This window comes from Rissa tridactyla, unplaced genomic scaffold (assembly GCF_028500815.1).
Source record: "Rissa tridactyla isolate bRisTri1 unplaced genomic scaffold, bRisTri1.patW.cur.20221130 scaffold_427, whole genome shotgun sequence".
NCBI lineage: Eukaryota > Metazoa > Chordata > Aves > Charadriiformes > Laridae > Rissa > Rissa tridactyla.
In genome coordinates this window covers 11093-29761 of record NW_026529637.1, presented here as the reverse complement: position 1 = coordinate 29761, position 18669 = coordinate 11093, and the positions used below count along the sequence as shown (strand labels likewise).

At 61.7% G+C, this 18669-nt stretch overlaps 1 protein-coding gene across 5 annotated transcripts; it reads left to right on the top strand.

Moving 5' to 3' along the window:
* The first annotated feature begins 694 nt into the window (after positions 1–694).
* Positions 695–17990, top strand: WIPF2 (WAS/WASL interacting protein family member 2). Of its 5 annotated transcripts, XM_054187526.1 has the most exons (10): positions 738–794; positions 1745–1958; positions 2663–2814; positions 12180–12304; positions 12804–12936; positions 13101–13220; positions 13711–14367; positions 15757–15966; positions 16094–16195; positions 17090–17990. In XM_054187526.1, exons 4-10 carry the CDS (start codon positions 12242–12244, stop codon positions 17128–17130), a joined length of 1326 nt encoding a protein of 441 aa, XP_054043501.1. In that variant the 5' UTR covers positions 738–794; positions 1745–1958; positions 2663–2814; positions 12180–12241; the 3' UTR covers positions 17131–17990. The 5 variants fall into 5 exon arrangements, with proteins under 5 accessions (XP_054043499.1, XP_054043501.1, XP_054043503.1 ...); XM_054187528.1 differs by lacking the exon at positions 2663–2814; XM_054187527.1 differs by lacking the exons at positions 738–794; positions 1745–1958; positions 2663–2814 and adding exons at positions 8666–11374; positions 11603–11932.
* The last annotated feature ends 679 nt before the right edge of the window (positions 17991–18669 follow it).

Here is an 18669-nt window from a genome sequence, read left to right as displayed (position 1 = left end):
CCTCATCAGACGTGTATATTTTGTACCGAACCGCCGTCTGGAATTGTACATTTATTTTTTAAGAAAAAGGAGGAAAAAAGGCAAAAAAAAAAAAAAAAAAAAAAGAAAAGAAAAAAGTAAAGCCCGGGGCGGGGGATACGCAGAGCCCCAATAAAAGGCTGTCCCGGCGCCCGTCTGCTGATGTCATGCTGGGGAGTGATGTCATGGCCGTGCTGCTGGGTGACGTCACGTCATGCGGGGGGCGGAGGGTCACGGGTGCCCCCTCCCCGGGGCGATGCGGTACGGGCGGGGGGGCACGGGATGGACACTCGACCTTCCCAATATGGCGGCCGCCAGGGTTCCACCCGACCCTCTCAACATGGCGCCCGCCACGGTTCCGTCCGACCTTCCCAACGTGGCGGGATGGCGGAGCTGGCGTCGTCAGCTGGGCTCGGCCGGGGCACTCCCGGCCTGCAGCGGCAGCTCATCCCGGGGCGGCGAATCGCACCCCCGGTACCGCCGCGCTCCCCTCGCTCCTCTGCGCGCCCGCGGAACGGGGCGTCCCCGTCGCGGTAGGGGAGGGCTGACCTTCCCAAGATGGTGTCCGCAGAACCCTGCGCCGCTCCTCGCCATGGCCGCCCGACCTCCCCAGCATGGCGGCGCCGCGCCGCCGCGCCCCGCCCACATCCGGTGCAGCCGGCGCAGGCGCAGGAAGCGGGGGGCGCGGCCGCCATTTTGTTTGGCGGCGGCTGGAGGCCGGACGGCGCCGCGGGGCCGCGTTTCCGGGTGCGGCGGGAGGAGGCCGCGGGCGGCGGGTGAGCGCGGGGGGCACCGGGACGGGGCCTGCGAGGCCTGGGTGGTGTCGGGGCTGCGGCCCGCCGGGCCTCGGTGCGGGGTACGGTGGCGCGGGGTGGGCGTGCGGCGTGCAGGGGGCCTGTGAGGAGGCCGGGACCGGCTGCGGGGTGCCCGGCAGCGGCGGAGTTCGGGGCCTGGGGGGTGCGCTGAGGCCTGTTGTGGGGAGGAGGGGGTGTGCCGGGCGCTTTCGGGGTGCGGGAGGGTGGCTGGGGGTGCTGTGAGGGCGGGGGTGCGCTGGGCCCTGCCGGGGGGGAAGATGGGGACGGTTGGGCTGGGAGCGGGGGGGCGGTTCCCAGGGGAGGCCCTGGTGCAGCTGGGAGCCCCTGTGCTGTGGGGGGGTGTTGGCAGGGGGCGACGGGGGGGGTTCTGCGGGCATCCTCCCTCTGCCTCTCTGGGAGGAAGCCCCTCACGCTCTTCCCTTCGCCCCCCTCCAACGGTGCTCGCCGGGGGAGCAGGGAGGGGGCCGCGTCCGTGTGTGGGCATCCACCATGGGAGGTTTGGGTGACCGGCTGTGCCGTCCTGGGCGACACGATGCTCCCAGGCCCGCAGTCCCCAAGGCAGTGTCAACGCCTGGTCGCTGCTCTGGGCCTGGCCCTGGCAAACTGCGGCCCGAGCAGCCTCTGCCTATGAAAATCCGAGCCCGGAGCGGGCAGCAAAGTGCTGTGAGTGCCACGGTGGAGGCTGAGCTCTCCCTTCTGCTCCGGGTAAACACCGCCACGGCTGCGTGCTCCCAGTCTGCCGGCCCTCCCTGCCCACGTAGCCGTACTGCGCGCCTGCCCCTGCCCAGGCAGCGCCCCAGCCTTGAGGACCGAATTCCTGCTGCGCGTTTGTGCTCCAGACCCCTCCAGAGCCCTGGTTATAAGCAAACAAAATAAGTGGCTGATTGTTTTCCTTGTGTCCTTTGGGACAGAGGGAGAGCAGCAGCGCCGTGGCATGAGCAGACGCAGCTTTTCCTCCCGCAAAGACTCAGCAGAATTGATGCGGTTCTCGCTTGCCCTTGAGTGTGCGTCTGGTCACAGCAAGCGGCTCTCGCCCACCCTGGCTCTCTGTTCACAGCATTCCCTGTGTGCTTCGATGTCCTCGGCTGTGACATGGGCAGGACGCGGATGGGGTCAGGCTGCGGGGTATGTGTGCCGCATGGGGACGATCCCAGCTGTGTCCGGCTGGTGTGCCTGGCCACTGAGCTGTCCCTGCTCGGGGCTCTGCTCCCATCAAGGTGTTGCTTGTTCTGGGTTTGTCCTGTCACAGAGGAGCCGCAGTGAGTCCAGAGCTGGGGGAGGCAGCAACCAGAGCGGGTTCGGGGCAGCTAACCCCCCAGTGAGCCCAGCATGCTCTAAACCAGCTTATCCTCCAAATACTGCTCAGAGTTTTTTGGGTTTATCTCAAGTCGCCGTTGCTGTTAACCATGGCTCTGCTCCACCTACCCCGCGGCAGTGAGCTGGGTGGGGGCCCTAGGTTGTCCCCCCCACCTGCTTGGACTTGGGCAGCGTTTCTGGGGCCTGTGGGGTGGGATGCAGAAGGAGGAGATGCCGGCTGCCTCCTGACCCTCAGCTGACGGGTGGACGTGGGGAGCTGAATGCCTCATGACTGCCCTGCTCCGGATTTCTCAACCCCGCCGTCTGGGCGGAACGTGGACTGGGGGCTGCTGCCACCCTGGCCAGTGGGAAGGCGACGGTGAGGAGCCAGTGTGGCAGCGTTCTCTGGCCAGGTGGAGGCAGAGATTTTGCATGAAAGTCATTTCAATGAACCGCAGCCTGCACGCTGGGGTGAACAGGAGCCCTTGGAGAGGTGCCGTGATCCCACATCGGCCTCGTTTTACCTTTGGCAGACTTGGCTGCGGATGGGTGCCCGCCCGGGTTGCTCTGGCCCAGCCTGATCTCTGGTGTGGAGTGTCGCTGCCCCGCTGATGGCTGCCAGAGAGGATCTAATCTGACCCGACTCTCTCCGCTGCCGAAGGAGTCGGCTCAGTTTGCAGATGAGGTGTGAATCCACCCGGACGTGCTCTCCGGGGCAAAGCTACCTGGCGAGTGCGTCCTTTGCTTTTCACAGCTCTGCTGCCTGCCTTTGTTCCTGCCTGTCTCGGCTTATCGAGTGTGTCGTGTCCCCAAGGTGTTTTGGCACTGCTGCTTTGGCCGAGTCCCCCGGGGAGACATCCCCTCTTTGCACCTCGCGTGACGGCGGCTGCGTTCCCCACTGGCTCTCCCGCTCGCAGCCGCGCGTTGCTGCTGGAATGCAAAGGCAGAGCCTGTTTTCCCATGGCCACTCTGGGGCCCGGAGCACAGACCCCTCTTTGTGCTGTGGGGGGCGAGGGAGGGCTTGGCTCCGTCCCGCCGGGAACAAACGGGAACTGTTGGCCCTGCCGTGCCAAGCCGGTGCCATCTGGAGCGTGTGTCGTGTCCGGCACTGAGAGGTGAGCGTGGCACGGAGGGGAACACGGCTGGCCAGTGCCGCCTTTACCACCGCTGCCCGCCCCTCTGCCTCCCTTCTCAGTGAATTGGGTCTGTTTGAGTTAAATTTTTCGACTAAAAGTAGGTCTGCGGTTGCGCACCATGGCAGGCTGGCTGGTGAGGCAGACGTGCGAGGCTGCAAAGCTTTCAGCCGCGGCAGCCACAGGGTGTTAGACCCTGACACAACAGTCGCTGTGCAGAGAGCCACTCTGCTGCTGTTGGATTTTCCGCTCTTGCTGAACGCGTTACCTCCGAGGTGAGGAACGCCAGTCCCCCCCCGCTTTCCGCCAGCGCCAAGGTGACGGGGCACGTTCCAGGTCAGGGCTCGCTTCCCGCTTTGCTTTGCTTTAAAGTGCTGTTGTCGAGGCGCTCTGGTCCTTGTCTGACCTACTTACTTACATCTGGCTGCTTGGAAGGAAGGCAGATTTGCTCTGCCAAAGAAGTAGCTTTCTGCTGGGAAGCAAAGGTGGGCGGAGGGAGCAGGGGGAAGGTGCCCTCTTAACGAGGGGCTGAGTGTTTTTGGTTTCTCCTGCGGGCTTTGCCAGGGCAGCTCTGGCACGAGTGCAGCTCCCAGGGCTTGCTCCTTGTTCTGATGTTCCAAGGTTGGTTCAAAAATTAAATGGTCTTTTCCAGAGCTGAGCCGGCTTCTTTGTCACCAGCCTCAGGGGGGGCTGTGGTACTGGGAGCCGAAACCTGCTGGGATCTCTTGGTGTGGAACTGAATGTCTTGTCATGATGCTGGGGCTTGGGTGCCTCTCTGCTTCCTTTTGCCCATCCCCTTTCTTCCTCTGGAGTCTCCCGCATGTGATACCATAACCGTAGAAATTCCTGCTGCTCGGCAGGACTGGCCGCACCAGCCGGAGCCGTGGTGCCCTGGGCGCAGACTCTCCCTCTGGCAGCCCCCAGGGCGGAGGCTGCTTGGGAGGGATGCTCGCAGGGAAAGGGGAGAAGCTGCCGGGCGGGTGCGGAGCTTCCCCGGGAGCTCCGCTTCCCCCTTTCCAGCGGGAGCAGGTGAGGTGAGTTGCAAATGCCGCTGGGCAGGGCTTGCCCGCAGCGTGGCCCCCAGGCAGTCTGGGCCGTGGAAAGACGTGGGTGTCGTGCCGGGATGCTGCGTGCCGGGATTCGGTGCTGCCGCGCTCGAGTGTCCTTGTCAGGTCTGACCTGCTGCCGTGGTGCTGCTCCTGCAGCGATGCAGGCGGCGCTTGCTTGTTCCCAGGGCCTGTCTCTGCTTCCTCTGGAGCAGCCGGGCACCTTCCCTGCCTGGCCAGTGGTTTTTCCTCCTGCAGGTGTGGGGCTTAAATCTTCCCTCGCCTGGGTTGGAGGCTGGGTCAGTGGCCCGCAGGTGCCCCTGGCTTTGCCCGGGAGCTGGGAGTGATGGGATTGCATCTGCAAGAACTGTCTGACCCCATCGATGAGTCTCTCTGTCTGTCACACCCCGTTACTAGATCACATCTCAAAGCAAGCCCTCCTCTCCCTCTGCGCCGGCTGTAAATTTGCAGCGTGTTCTTGGCACCTACCGACCTGAAAAGCAGCCGAGTGTGGATCCGACTGTGCGGAGAACTCGCTCTGACGGGGCTTGGCTTGGTTTCCCCTTGGCATTGACACAGGCGCTTCCTTCGCGCTCTTACACCTCCCGCAGCTGCAGCTGCCGCCGGGCCCTCGCCACCCTCGGCCTCCTGCCCCAGCGAGGGCTCCGTACGCCGCCCTATCGATGCTGCAGCCTGGATCAGCCCCCGTTCGTAAGGTTTCTGTAGCTTTAGGGTCTTGCACAAACATCAAGTGTATCCGTGTGTCTCAAAATAACGCTTAAGTGCTGGGTATTCTATGGTAGCTTGTCAGTTTTCTCCTAATGACTCTCGAGTGCAAATCTGGTTAGAGGAAAGATGCATTTCTTTAGCCAATTAAATTTTTTCGAAGCAGTCAGCGATGGTTTTCCGAGCGGCAGCTTCCTTTCTGTGAGGCCATTGTGCCTTTGGGGTGGTTCAGGGTGACTTTATTCTGCGGCAGGGACTGTGCCCTTCCAGTGGGCACCTCCCGATGGCACCCAGCGCCTTGCACTCTGCCTCGGTTACTTCCCCTGTGTATTCTGGATTGCGAATCAGCGCATCTCTGCTTGGCCTTTGCCTAGGAAAACCCTGAGAATACTTGGCCGGCTTTCATGGAACAGCAGGAGACCTTGCGCTCCAGCCCGGCTCTCGCTCGTCTCCTTCAGGGCTGCTTCCTGCAGCCGGGCTTGGGGCAGCTCTTGCAAAAGAGTCGTCACGGGAGGCTGGTGGGCAGAGCCCCCGCGCCTCCGGCCTGCAGGAGAGGGGTGGCAAAAGGGACCAGTGCCGGGGGACTCTGTCCTCAGCCTCCTGAAAGCCCTAAAAGTCAGTGGAGGAGGAGGGAGGGAGCATCACAGACTCAGGAGGTGGGAGATACCCCGGGGGGGGCGGTGTGTGTGTCCTGGAGGCTCCTGGCCAGGGCAGGGGGGGCCAGCCCAGCCCTGGGCGCTGCCTTGTGCGCGAAGGGGCGGAAGGGCTGCAGGCAGAGCAGGGGGCAGCTGCTGCGGGGGCACTGCGGGGTCTCAGGCATGTTTAAGCGCTCTGCCCAAGCGCAGGCGGAGGCTGGTACAGGGGTTTAAGCTGGAGCCGGTCCTGTGGTATTTTAAAGGCACAGTTATTCTCCATGCAGGCTTACGAGCAGCAGACCTCCAGGCAGCGCGCGTGTTTAGCTCATGGGTTTTCACCGCGATTTTTTTTCACGGTTGTAACTGAACTCTCTGGGTGGGGGCCGGGGGACTGGGCAGACCACTGGCTTTTCTCCTAAAACACCAGCACAGCCCATTTGCTCTCATGGTGCCGTGACCTCTTGCGGAGATGCTGCCTGTTGGGCCCACACACCAGGGCAGGGCCACCGCTCAGACACAGAAATGTCAGTCCTTCGGCGCTGGCCTGGCATCGCTTCTGCCCGGAGGGTGGGTGGGCTTGTTGCCAGCCGCTCGGATATGGGGGTGAGTCTGGGAGAAAAGCTTGGTGCGGGGGTTTGGTTTTGAAGCGTGGCCTTCAGCGGGGGCCCTCGCCGATTAATGTGCTTTTTTTGGCAGAGGGTTTCACCTGGGCATTTTGCTGTCCCTGCCTGTGACTCAGAGCCATGTCGGCAGACGCTGCAGCAGCAGACGGTGTCAACTCAGGGTGGCAGGCTGGAGCTGGAGACTGGTTGCCTGCTCCCGTGTAAGCTGCCGGTGCCGTAAGCTCTGCACCACAGAGCGCCTGGTGCTGTTTTACAGAGAACTTAGCACGCTGTCGGTTTTGAGTGACGGTCGGAAGAGCTGTGGGTTCGTTCCTCGCTCTTCCCTGGTAGCGTGTCAGCCGCGGCCTGGCAGAGACCAAAGACTGACGCTGCGCTGGGTTCGCTGTGCGGAGAGTCTTAGAGGTGGCTCGTTAGTGCTTGCCTCTAAATGAACTCTGTGTGAGTGGGCCCCAGCACTGCTGAGGGGAATTAAAAGGCTCTCGGAGGTGGCTTGAGCCCTTCTCTGCTCCCTGTCCTACTTGGAGCAGCCTACTTGAACCAGTATTTCCCTGGTTCCCCTTGCACCTCGAGGAGCTCCCGGCTCTGTCGGCACCTGCGTGCAGGCTTCGTTTGCTCTAAATGCGCAGACGGTGTTGGAGCCTGCGGTGAAGGGGATGGCGGGTGTTGGCCGTTGATAAAAAGGCATTTTTATCAGAACGCGAACACCACTGGTCTCAGGAGCCACTTTCCATTCAGCAGTGTATTGTTCTCTGCGAGGCTTGGGCAGTGCAGCACGTTATTCCCAGCCGTGGGTCACTAGCGAAGCAGCCGGGAAGTCCCTGTGTCTCCCGCCGCTTCCTCCCGCTGGAACAATCGGAGATGTCCGTTGGAGAGAGTGGCGGCTCAGAGCGGTTCCTGCCCGGTCCCCTCGTGTGCCACCTCTCTCTCCTCGGCTTCCTTTCCCTTCTCGCCTGGCACATGGGACGGGGAGAGGCAGGGAAGTCCGCGGGCCCTCCTGGGACGGGCTTTTCCTGCTCTTCCCTTTGCTGCAGCCTAATGTCAGGACACGATTCCTCGCTCCTGATTAAAGGTTTCCTCTGCCAAGTGAACCGAGCCATGCTCGGTGGAAAGCTGCTAAAGGCCAGCCCGATTCTGGGGTCCCTTGGTCAGGGCTGGGGAAGCCGCGGCTCCACCGAGGGCTGTGGAATTCGGCCCCGAGGCGTTAGAAACTTTTGTGTTCGGGGTTTTGTTAAAAATGCATTGTCAGTGACTGTGGGTTGTTAATAATTCACAGTGAACGTCTGAGTCCCGCGGGGCTGGAGTGTGTCTGTCTGTCTGCACGCAGAGATGCACCGGCTCTTTGAGACGCTCCAAATCGAGATGGCAGCTCGCTCTCTTAAAGCATGCTGATACGATTTTAAAAGCCTGAATGACCTTAAATCCTGCGATGGCTGTCTTTCGGGATAAATTATTTATGTCGCATCTTCAGTGCTGCCGGAGCCCTTGCTCCTCAGGAATGGGCAGAAATGTCAGGCTTTGGAGGACAGGGTCTGAATTTGGAAGGACTGTGCTCAGGGTAACAAGGAATCAGGGTTCGGATGGGAAGAGGCGGAAGATAAAGGCGCCCTGCGAGGCGGGGGCGGGAGGGAGGGTGTTTGAGAGGTCCAGCCTTGGAAGTCGTCCCCAAACCGGTGCAGCCGCATTCTGCAGCCGACATCAGAGGGCTGGAAATTCCTCTTGATCTGCAGTTCAAAGCCGCTGCCTCCCTGAGGATGAAGCGCTTCATCTCGGGTTTGCAAATGCAGGCTCGCTGCGGCAGCGAGGGTAGCTGTGAAATACAAATCCGCCACGGCGCCCAAATCCCCCTGAAAAGCGAGGAAACGCGCTTACGGCGTCTGAAGGTCACTGCTGCCTGTCCCGTTAAAAAAGCAAACACTGCCCCCCCCCCCCCCCCAAGGGATGAGCAGAATCCAGGGCTCCTTGCTGGAGAAGGCATTTCATTTCACTTCACGGCAAATGGGGACTTGAAAAATGCCTGAAAAACGTGGCGTGTTGTCCTGTCCAGGGCAGATCTGGCTAATCCAGCCGTTTTACGGGACAGGGTGACTGCCGACTGCAACATTCTTAGTTTTTAATAGTGTTTTGAACCCAGGGTTGGCAGGGGAGTCCTGATTTGAAACAACTGCCCCAAAGTCGGTGCTGCCGTGGGGCGAGTGGTGCCGTGGTGGTGGTGGGGTCCAGCGTGGCTGCCGAGCGGCAGCTCTGGGAGCAGCTTTCTGCAGGGTCACCTTGATTTCGGTGAACTAACTTTCCTCTGAAGTGATAGCTTTTCACACGTTTTCTTCCTCTCGGTTTTCTCACAGCTTTCTCAGGTTTTGTTTTTTATTTTAAAAGGAAAGCTAACGTGCAAACCTGCCCCTCCTGGCTTAGCCGAAGACGAGCTCTCCTCTGCGCTTTGATCTTGCGGGTGTCTCTCTCTCACTGCCCTGATTCAGGTCTTTCAAACCACTTTCCCTGCAAGCGCAGTGAGTTGCCGCCGCGGCATATGGAGCTCTCAAAGGCTCAGATCTGGCTTGGTGAAAGGATCCCTGGTAAGGAAGAACAAAGGAGAAGAAATGCAGAGAAGTCGGCTGTCGGAGCAGCGTTGTTTCAAAGGGCAGAGTTTCCATAAGGCATACGCCAGACATTAAGGGGTGGTAAGCAGTGCTGGGAGAACCCCCCCTTTTTTTCTTTTCTTGGAGGATTTAGCTTGTGTCCCCCTAATGTTTATCAGCTGTGTCTGTCTTCACGAACATTGAAGATCTAGGCTTTATTTTAGAGACAGACACAGATCACTCCAGCATTCCCACCCAGAGCTCTCAGCTTTTCTCGTGGGATGAAATAATCAGCAGCCACCATGTGCTGAGTTCGGTGCCTCTTGATTTTGGTTTTTCAATGTGACCTTTGCCGTTAATCCACAACCTGAACGGGGCCGTGTGCTGAAACAAAATGACCTGTTTCTCAGGAATTCAGCTCCAGTTTATCCTCAAGCTGCTTTAGCTTAAAATCTTCTCTCCCCTCCTCTCTTCCTCTTCTAGGTCAGAGCCTTTATCTGAATGCGGGTTTCGGTGCAGCACTAATTTTAAGGGCATGTTAGATACGGGAAGATAATGACTCATGGTTTTCTTTGTAAAAATACCCCTCTCCTCCTCGGCTGTGCTTACAGGAGGTAATGTTGCTGTGGGATTGTCCCTGGCTGTTCTGCCTGACCCAAGGCTTAGGTGGGGGGCAGCAGGACAAACAGGGGGGACCCGCGCAGCGTGCTTCCCTTGCAGATGTGGCAGTCGCTTGTTTTCTGGCAGCCGACAAACCCATCCATCCGTCTGCATATGGCGAGGCGGTGTGTCCCTGTCTTGGGAGTATCTGAAGGGGCTCCTGTGACCCCAAGTGCCATCGAGGTGCAGAGCTGGGTGGGAAATGTCACCCTGTGAGTAACCAGCTGAAGCAGGAGCGTAACAGGGAGGTGATGTGGGTGTTTCTGTTCCCGTGAGTCGGGAGCAGAGGTGACGGCCCGCAGTGCTGGCACCGCTCCTGTGCTGGCTCAGGCCTGTGACACATGAGACCAAGTCAGGAGTCTCATTACCTGGCACGTTTCTCAGCTGTATTTCTGCTAATTACCTCCAGCTGCTGCTGTTCAAACAAGGCCGGGGCTCTCCTGCCCGTCCCCTCCCGCTGGTCGTGCTGCAACACCGTCACGCCGTCTCCCTGACGTCACGCTTGCCCTAGCAGCAGCTTGCACTGTCCCAGCCCTGCGATCCCACTGCGGGGTGGGAAGGAGCACGGAGGAAAAGCGCTCCTGTTGCAACATGTCCTGGCAGCGCTGGCACGTCCCAGACAAGCGCATTATGAGCCGTCTCTGATCTTCCTTTGAGAAAGGTACAGGCTGAATGGCTTTGTCGGGCTTCGTTCCAGTCTGTGGAGCGGCCCGGCATGGTGGGATTGAAGATGAAATCGCTGGACGTTGGCTCTTCTGTGCAAGGCCTCGAGTTCCGTCCGGAGCAAAGTGGCACCATAAGTGTCAGGGGAAGGTGCATTTCCGAGAGGCAGGAGTGAGGTGGCTTCCCCGGTGAGGTGGACGAGGACGCACTGAGTCACGGTGGGTTTTTGCTGGTGCCCTTCCCGGCTCTGCAGAGGAGTGGCTGGTGCCGCCAGAGAACTTGAGATCTCAGATGACTTGGAAAACACCAGAAGGCAGAGGGGGAAATGTCTTCCCAATGAGGGTGTCTGTAGTTGAGGAGTTTCTCACTCGGTAGAAGAGCTGCTTTTAATTAAAAGGCGCTTTATTTATTTATTTTCCCGAATGGCAGAGAGCTGGTGGTTTGCTGGAGGGCAGGGGAGCCGCTGGCATCGCAGCGATGCTGCCGGTCCGTTTTTCCTGTTCTCAAACCTCTGACAGGGAGTGGGAATGTCTGACACGTGAGGACGGACGTGGTATTATTCTGGCCTCCTGTGTACTGTGGCATCAGTAAATTGCAGTTTACCTAGTCGAAGGTGAGCCTCAGAAGGGATCTGGATTTTAATGCCCGATACAAACCGTTTCAAAGGTTGTGGGCACCTAGGTTTCAGTGCCTGGGTCGTAAAGAAACTTTCGCTGTCATGGTGGGTATATCTGTGACCACTCTGGTCGCTTGCCCTGGAGGTCAGGGATCAGAAGTCGGAAGCTTCAAGGTGTGAAACTATTGGGTTCTTACCTGGTGTTGGCATTGTGGTCCCCTCCAGTGGTTAAGGAACAGGTTTTCCTGGGGGAAAGACATGTGCGGCCTGGAGAGGGGCATATATCCCCCGCCTCTCGATCTGCCCTGAGCACCCGAAACTCCCGGGGTGGCGAGTGAGGCCTCCAGTCACCACATTCCTATTCCTTGAGCTGGTGCGGCCGGGACGGCCTTACCTGTGCTGCTGTCAGAGGCACGAGCTTGCCAGGGGCCTGTCCTGTGATCGCCCGGTGATTCAGGCTCATCTTCCTGTTCCCGCTTCCTCTGTGCTCAGTCTCCGGCGCCGACCGGACCTGATGGGCTCTGTGGAGCCCCACTGATGAAGCGCTGTGCGGGCTGGGAGCCATTGTAGGTAAGCCGTGGTGCGGGACGGATTCATTTTGGGCGTGCGATTTGGGCGTGAGATGGATTGAAATATCATCAGATCGATGCTGGGAAGGCTTGTTTCGCTGCTTGCTGGGGCAGCTTCACGGGGGGCTTTGGGTTGTGGAAATGGAGTGGGGCGCAGCCAGCCTTCAGGGTGCTGGGAGGTTATCGACGTAAGATCCGAGTGGTTTGGAAAATCTGCTTTGTCTGTCAGGGCTGTTCGGGGACGGGAACGTCTCTCCTTGCGCAAGCCATAGGACAGCACCGCGCCGCTTCGTCTGCCTTTGCTCGGTGATCCGTCTGGCAGATCTAACGGCGGCCGTGGCTGGAGGGGCCTGCTGGGGACGCGTGCCAGGGCTGGCCGTGGTGCCTGCTGACGGGCTGGAGGCTTTCAGCTCCTGTCGCACTTCCACGTGAGCAGCCTCCGGCTGCAGATAAAGGAGCTGGATTGATGGCGCAGGATTAGCTTGGCCGGGTTTTCTCTGCTGAGCAAGGCAGTTGCGTGAAAAACGTCCTGGGTTTCAGCTGCGGACTCTGTGCTGGGGTGAGGGCCCTGGTGGTTTGGGGTGGCGGGGTCGTGCTGGCTCCCACTTCTGGGACATGCTCCTCCGGGGTGTTGGGAGAACCCGGCAGCCCTTTTGAGCCATCTGGGAGAGGGCAGCCCCAGCCTCTGCCCCACTTGAGGAGCTCCAGGCACAGGGCACTAGCAAGCTAGCCTGGGGCCGTGTTTCTCTGTGACCAGCTCACCAGCTTTCCCCTCCAGTCCCTGACCGCTTCCTCCCTTCCTGCAGGCATGAGTGACCAGGCTTGTCCCCAGCACTGAGCAGCCAGAGCCGCTGGGAGCTGGGCCAGGATGCCGATCCCTCCTCCCCCGCCACCACCGCCTGGCCCCCCGCCGCCTCCCACCTTCAGTCAGGTAGGGAGCTGCCCGTTGCCCTGGCTGGTTGCAGGGTGGGGAGTTGGCCTGTCTCCTCGTGGTGCTACTTGCCCTGGTCTCTGGACCTCCTCGAGCCCGGCCTACAAGAGCTTCAGGTGACCCCGGGCTGTGCCTCAGTTTCCCTTGCAGCAGACTCTGTATGTGGAAGGGGCTACATGTGGCTTTTCTTTGCATTAGTGTCTTCTCCTCCACGGCAGCTCACGGTGGGGGGAGAGCAGGGGGTCTGGCACGTGGCTGTAACTGAGCTGGGCCTCGGGGCTAGGTGGGACGGGGTCTCAACCTCTCCCGTCAGGCAGCAGCGTGACCCCCTGGGGCAACCCCATCACTTGCAGAGAGCACCTGGAGGAGGCTGTTTGCTGGCAGGGGGTGGGGGTGCCTCTGGCTTTGGCAGAGGAGAAGCGGGAAGGTGGGGTCAGGCTGTGGATCGGGGTGTCCATGTGTACAGATGAGCTCCTGCTGAGCTGCTGCTTGTCTCCAGGCGAACACAGAGCCTCCAAAACTGAGCCGAGAGGAGCAGCGGGGCCGTGGGGCTCTCCTGCAGGACATCTGTAAAGGGACCAAGCTAAAGAAAGTGACACAAATCAATGACCGGAGTGCACCGATCCTAGAGAGTGAGTACCTGCCTGGAATGTCCCTGGGAGGCACTCAGCCCCATGCTGGGTGCTGCCGTGCCCTTCAGGATGGCTTCTGGGCTCTCACCCATCTGGTTTCCAGCAGCTCCTCGTTGGAGGAGCTGGTAATACCAGGCTTAACCTCTCTGCCTCTTTCATTTCAGAACCCAAGGGCAGTGGTGGCGGCAGCTACGGCTCTAGCTCAGCTGCGATCCAGCCAAAGGGCGGCCTCTTCCAAGGCGGCGTGCCCAAGCTCAGACCCGTGGGAGCGAAGGACAGCTCAGGTAAGGGCCGTCTGACTGCGGTTTGCCTGGGGGTTCCCTGGGGAGGTCCCGGAGCAGGTGGAGGTTGAGGATCTTGCTGTGTTTGCCTGGGGATTTCAGCTGGTTAGAGACAGGGACCCCAAATCAACACCCTATGTGTGGCCGCAGGAAAGCTGCGCTCTCTCCGTGCCGCAGTGTCCCGCGACAGGGCCCTTGGAGGGCCCGAGAGTCGCGTGTGTTGATGAACATTTCTCTCTGCTATTTTCTGTGGCAACCTGCCTTCCAGCCAGCCAGAGCGCGAATAGCAGTGGTGAGAGAGGAGCCGTGTGTGGCTGAGCACGGTGCCAGCTCCCTGCCTGTGCCAGACAGCGTTCCCCGCGGTCTGGCCCCGCTCGGCCGAGCAGGCAGGCTGCCCTGGCTCTGCGCAGGCTTGAGGATGAAGCACGTCGCTCTTGCTGTCTCCTGTCCCGTGCCGTGCCTGGACACTCACTCTTGCTTTCTTTCACCGCAGACAGCTCCAGTAAGCAAACCCTGCAAGTCCCCGGCTCCAGAGCAGCCGCCCCCAGGCCCCCGGTGCCGGCCAGCAACAGCCGACCTCAAGATGATGGTGACAACAGCCGGGGCTCTCCCCCAGAGCTGCCGCGCACGCAGAGGCCCTCCCTGCCGGACCTCTCCCGGCCCAACACCGCCGGCAGCACCGGCATGAAACACAGCTCGTCCGCCCCGCCGCCCCCTCCACCGGGACGCCGTGCCGCCGCACCTCCCGCCCCTCCACCGGCGCACGGCGCCAAGGTCTCTTCCTACAACCGGGAGAAGCCCCTGCCACCCACCCCGGGACAGCGACTGCCTGTGAGCAGGGATGGACCCCCCGCCCCACCACCCATCAAGCCCCCTCCCTCCCCAGTCAGTATCCGAACGGGGTCGGGGGCTCAGGGCCAGTCTCTCGCCCCCCCGCCACCCCCTTATCGGCAACCCCCCGGTGTCCCCAACGGCCCTTCCAGCCCCATCGAGTCCGCCCCGGAGCTGCCGCAGAGACACAACTCCTTGCACAGGAAGACGCCGGGCCCTTTGCGGGGTCTGGCGCCACCACCGCCTGCTTCAGCCTCCCCGTCTCTCCAGAGCAGTCGCCCCCCTCCACCGGCCAGAGACCCCCCCAGCCGGGGAGCAGGTAAGAACTGTTCGTTCTGCTGGGCCCGGCTCCTTCGCGCCGTGGTGGGTCAGGCTGTGGCTGCCTGCCCCCGGGGTGTTTGGTGGCTGGCAGGAGATGCCAGGGGAAGAGTCAGCACCGGGACACAGCGAAGCTTCTCCTGCTCGTGGCAGTCGGAGCAGGGATTGAGCCAGGGGCAGTAGCGGGACTGTCATGTTTAATACGTGTCCCTGGTCCTGTCCTCTGATTATCCAGCTCCTTTCACGCCTGGGTTGTGGCTGGGCAGCTGCTGCCTGTGAGGATGGTGTGTTGTCCTGGGGTGGGATGCGAGAACATGGTGGAGCCAGAGCTGCATACGCTGTGGCTGCTCCCCTGAACTTCCTAAATGTTACCGGGGTGGTGACAAAAAGCTGCAGCAGAGCAGGGAGAAGCCTTTCCCTTGGCGGTGGCAGCCAGACAACCTCGCTCAGCGCCCAGGAATTGTCCTACCCGTCTCTGGGCTGGTTTTGGCGCTGCACGGGCCAGAGCGCAGCTGGTGATGAAGGCTCTGTCGACGCTGGTGCAGGGTTTTGGAGTCGGGCACCCTTCGAAGCTGTGGCTCAGTGAAAACCGCTTGCCATTCCCCCTGTGCACAGGGAGCTGGGTGCGAGCGTGTCCCCACTGCTGGGAGTGGCGATGGCTTTGCCCCAGTGCCCCCCCGCCCCGGCGCACTCCTGGGCTCTGCGTCCAGACCGCAGCTCCCGCCTGGTCCCCTGCCAAGCCGCTCTGTCCTTCCGGCCCTGCCAGAATCCCTCCTTTGAGTTACGGCTGGGGATCTGCTCTGTTAGTCTGTGTGTAATTAGCCTAATGAGGAGCATGAACTGCCACTGTGCATCCGTGGGAGGCTGGGCAGGAGCGAGAGGTGGGTCGGAGGGGCTGTGGGTCCTGTTGCCGCCTCAGTGGCAGTGCAGATGTGGCTTCCCAGCCCCAGCAGGCAGCATCTTGCCTCCGTGCGGAGCCGCTGGCCTCAAATCCTTGCCTGTGCGGGCTCGTAGCTGCCCCTCAGATCCCTCTTGTACAGAGGTGTGGGCTGGGAAGTGTGTGGGGGCTGGAGCAGCCCCACTGGGGGTGGGAGGTGAGCCGGGGGCAGGGGGGCGTGTGTGCGGGCTGGCCGGTCCCCTCCGCTGCAGCTGAGGAGGAGGAGGAATGCAGATGTCAGGAATGAGCAGGAAATCTCTGCTGGGTGCGCGTAGGAGCATCCCTGGGCCGGCCGCGCTGGCTGCCGGTGCGGTCTGGCTCCGCAGCTGGCCTGGAAAGCTACCGCGGAGGATGTCCTTGGCCCTGCTGCCGGAGGGAGGGTTTGCCCTGGGGATGCCGTGCCTTGGCAGGCTGCGGTGGGCCGTGCCGCTGCTGACCCAGCTCTCCTTGCAGCCCCACCGCCCCCTCCACCGATACTGCGAAATGGGGGGCGTGATGCCCCCCCACCTCCGCCCCCCTACAGACTGCACGGCTCCGCCGAGCCCCCCAGCCGAGGGAAGCCGCCACCGCCGCCCACGAGGACGCCAGCCGGGCCGCCGCCGCCACCTCCGCCGGTGCGGAATGGGCACCGGGACTCCATCTCCACCGTCAGAGCGTTCCTGGGTGAGTGGGGCCCTGGGTGCGGATCTGCTGTTCTCCAGGGGCGGGGTGTGGGGGGGTGTTGGAGCCCTTCAGCTTTAGCTGTGCTCATCCCGAGCCTGACCCGCCCCTATTTCCCCCTTCCCTGCAGATGACTTTGAATCCAAATATTCCTTTCATCCCGTCGAAGACTTCCCAGCCCCAGAAGAATATAAATACTTCCAGAGAATCTACCCCAGCAAAACAAACAGAGGTAAGAGGGGAGGAGGTCTCCTGCTGTCCCGTGTGGCCTGGCTCCCCTCCCGCGCTCTCGAGGGTGGCAGGAGGTGACAGCACATGGCCACCCGCTGTCCTTTTGTCCCTGCGCAGGGTGGATTAGGAGCCCAGGACTCTGCACGATCCATGTCCTTCTCTCTGCAGCAGCGTTGCACCGGGGCGTGCACGTGCTCCCCGTGGTGCCAAGCCCCGCAGGCAGCCTGCTGCGCTCGGGGGGGGGCCCCGAGGATTTGGGCTGTGCGGATGTGTGTCGTGTTCCCCCCCCCGCACCTGCCCCCTCTTTTGCCTGCTCAGCCTGCGCAGAGAAGCGCCGCAGGGCTTGTTCCTGCCTGCGCTAAGCGCCTTTGGTGCTGGAGCGGTTACAAAAGGACCCCAGCAGCCGCCCCCGTGGCTGAAGCTGGAGTTGGGCGGGGGCTGGAGGGGGTTAAAGAGCCCCTGCGTGTCCCGGGATGGGGCCCTGAGCGGTGGCGCTCGGACCCGGCGCGGTGCAAAGTGCCCTTGCTGCACGCCGCTGCTGCACGTCAGCCCTGCGGATCCCGCAGGAGACTCCGGGGAGAATGGGATGCTCGTTTATTTTTAGAGCGATGAATGTTTAATGTGGATTTGAAAAGCCCTGAGCTTTCCATGCGTGCTGCAGCGGCTGGTTCCAGTCGCAAATCCCAGGCTCCAGATCTCTGCGGGGAGGATGAGGCGGGGGGGAGCCGGCGCGGGGCGGGGGGTTGGAGGAGGGAAAGCGGACGTGCCGCATCCCGCTCTGCGGAGCACTGGAGGGGTGATCTCTGAACCAGGGGGCAGCCCAGCAGCGTGGGGCACGGCGTGCCAGCCACCTCCGTGCGGGTTCTGGTTTCAAACAGGCTTTCTTCTCTTTCAGCTACGCGTGGGGCCCCCCCTCTGCCCCCCATCCCCAGGTGAAAGCGGGCTGCACAGGCAGATTGTTCCTGAGCAGAGAGACGGATCTCCCTCCCCCTTCTCAGACGGACCCTCCCCATCACCTGCCCCCCAGGATCCTGCATGAGAAACTCCCTGCCTCTTCGGTTTTCCCAGCTGCGCCAGGACGAGCCGATGCTCCCAGCCCTGCTCTCTCTGCCAGCCCACCCTCAGCTACGTGCCCCCCCGCCCCGCCCCGGGACTCGGTGACTGCGCTGGCAAACCCCGACGGATCCTTTTCTCCTCGCTCGTCGCAGATCCCGGGTCCACGAGGACTTGGGGCGGCCGCTGAGCCGCGTGTGGTCAGCTGTTGGGGACCGGAGGTGGCCCCGTGCCCCATCCCTCGGGGCCGAGCAAGGGCCTGGAGAGGAGCTGGGGTCGGCTGGGAGACGGACGCGCTGCGGGATCAGCGGCTGCGCCGGTGGCGGACCAAGGGGGAGCCGGGATGGGCCGGCAGGGCCTCGTTACCCCCCCCGCAGCTGATTGCTTTTTTGCACAGGAGCCAGTGGAGGAGCCGGGCTGGGGGGGGGGCGAGTGGGACCAGCCAGGGAGCCCCCGGCGGTGCTGGGCAGGGGCCTGGGGGGCAGCTGGGGGGAGGGACGCCCCCATCCCTGCTCCCACCGGGGGATGTCCCTGATGCCACCCCGCTGCATCGCACCCCAAAACGCCCCCCCCCCCCCCCAGCCCACGGCTTTTCACCCTGCTGGGTTTGGATGTGGCAGCCCGGCTTTTAACACTAAATTACCAAACTTGGAACATTTTAACGAGAAGACACTAATTGTCCGTGGAGGGAGGAAGCCGGGGGTGCTGTTACGGGGGGGGGCTCATTTGTTCTGTTTCCTACACGGCGGGGGGGGAGCATGGGGGGACCTGGGGCCGCGGGGGGGGCGCTCTGGCTGACGTTTTGCCTTACACACTCCCCGTCCGACTGCTGGCACCGGGCCGGTTTCTCTGTATTTACTCACAGTCCCTGGGGGGGGGGACACACGACATTAACCGTAGTTACTGATCTATTTTGTACGTTGTAAAAAAAGCTTGTACTGTAGGAGGACGGTGGGCGCCCTGCGGCTCTACTGAACCCCCCCCCCGCCCAACTCTCTTTTGGGGTTGTTTTGGGTTGTTTGTTTTTGTTTTTTTTTTTCTACCAAGGTGGGAACTTTCCGTGTTTGGGCTGGAGCGAGGGACCCGGGGGGCGTCCAGCCCCCCCCCTCCGCCCCCCCCAGCGCTGCCGTTTGGTTTAAATAAAGGTTAAAAAAAAAAGGTTCTCCCTGAGCGCTGGCTGCCCCTCCCCGGGTGAGGGGGGGGCGGGGGTGAGGGTCTGTTTTAAGAGGAAACAGAATAATAAAGGAGAAGCTTGAAATGGCGTTTAAATAAAAGTAATAAAGATACAGGACTCTGCGAGGGCACTGAGTTGGGGCGGGGGGGGCGGGGACTGGGGAGGGGGGTGCTCGGTGCCCCCCCTAGGGACCCCCTCCGCTCTTTCGGGGGGTGACCAGTACTCTGCCTGCAGCGAGGCTGGTACTG

Excerpts from the sequence above, each read along its gene's own strand:
- WIPF2 (XM_054187524.1), top strand. The coding sequence starts at position 12,242 with ATGCCGATCCCTCCTCCCCCGCCACCACCGCCTGGCCCCCCGCCGCCT. Across the intron at positions 12,305-12,803 it reads CGCCTCCCACCTTCAGTCAG|GCGAACACAGAGCCTCCAAA; the intron begins GTAGGGAGCTGC and ends GCTTGTCTCCAG. Across the intron at positions 14,368-15,756 it reads CCCCCCCAGCCGGGGAGCAG|CCCCACCGCCCCCTCCACCG; the intron begins GTAAGAACTGTT and ends CTCTCCTTGCAG.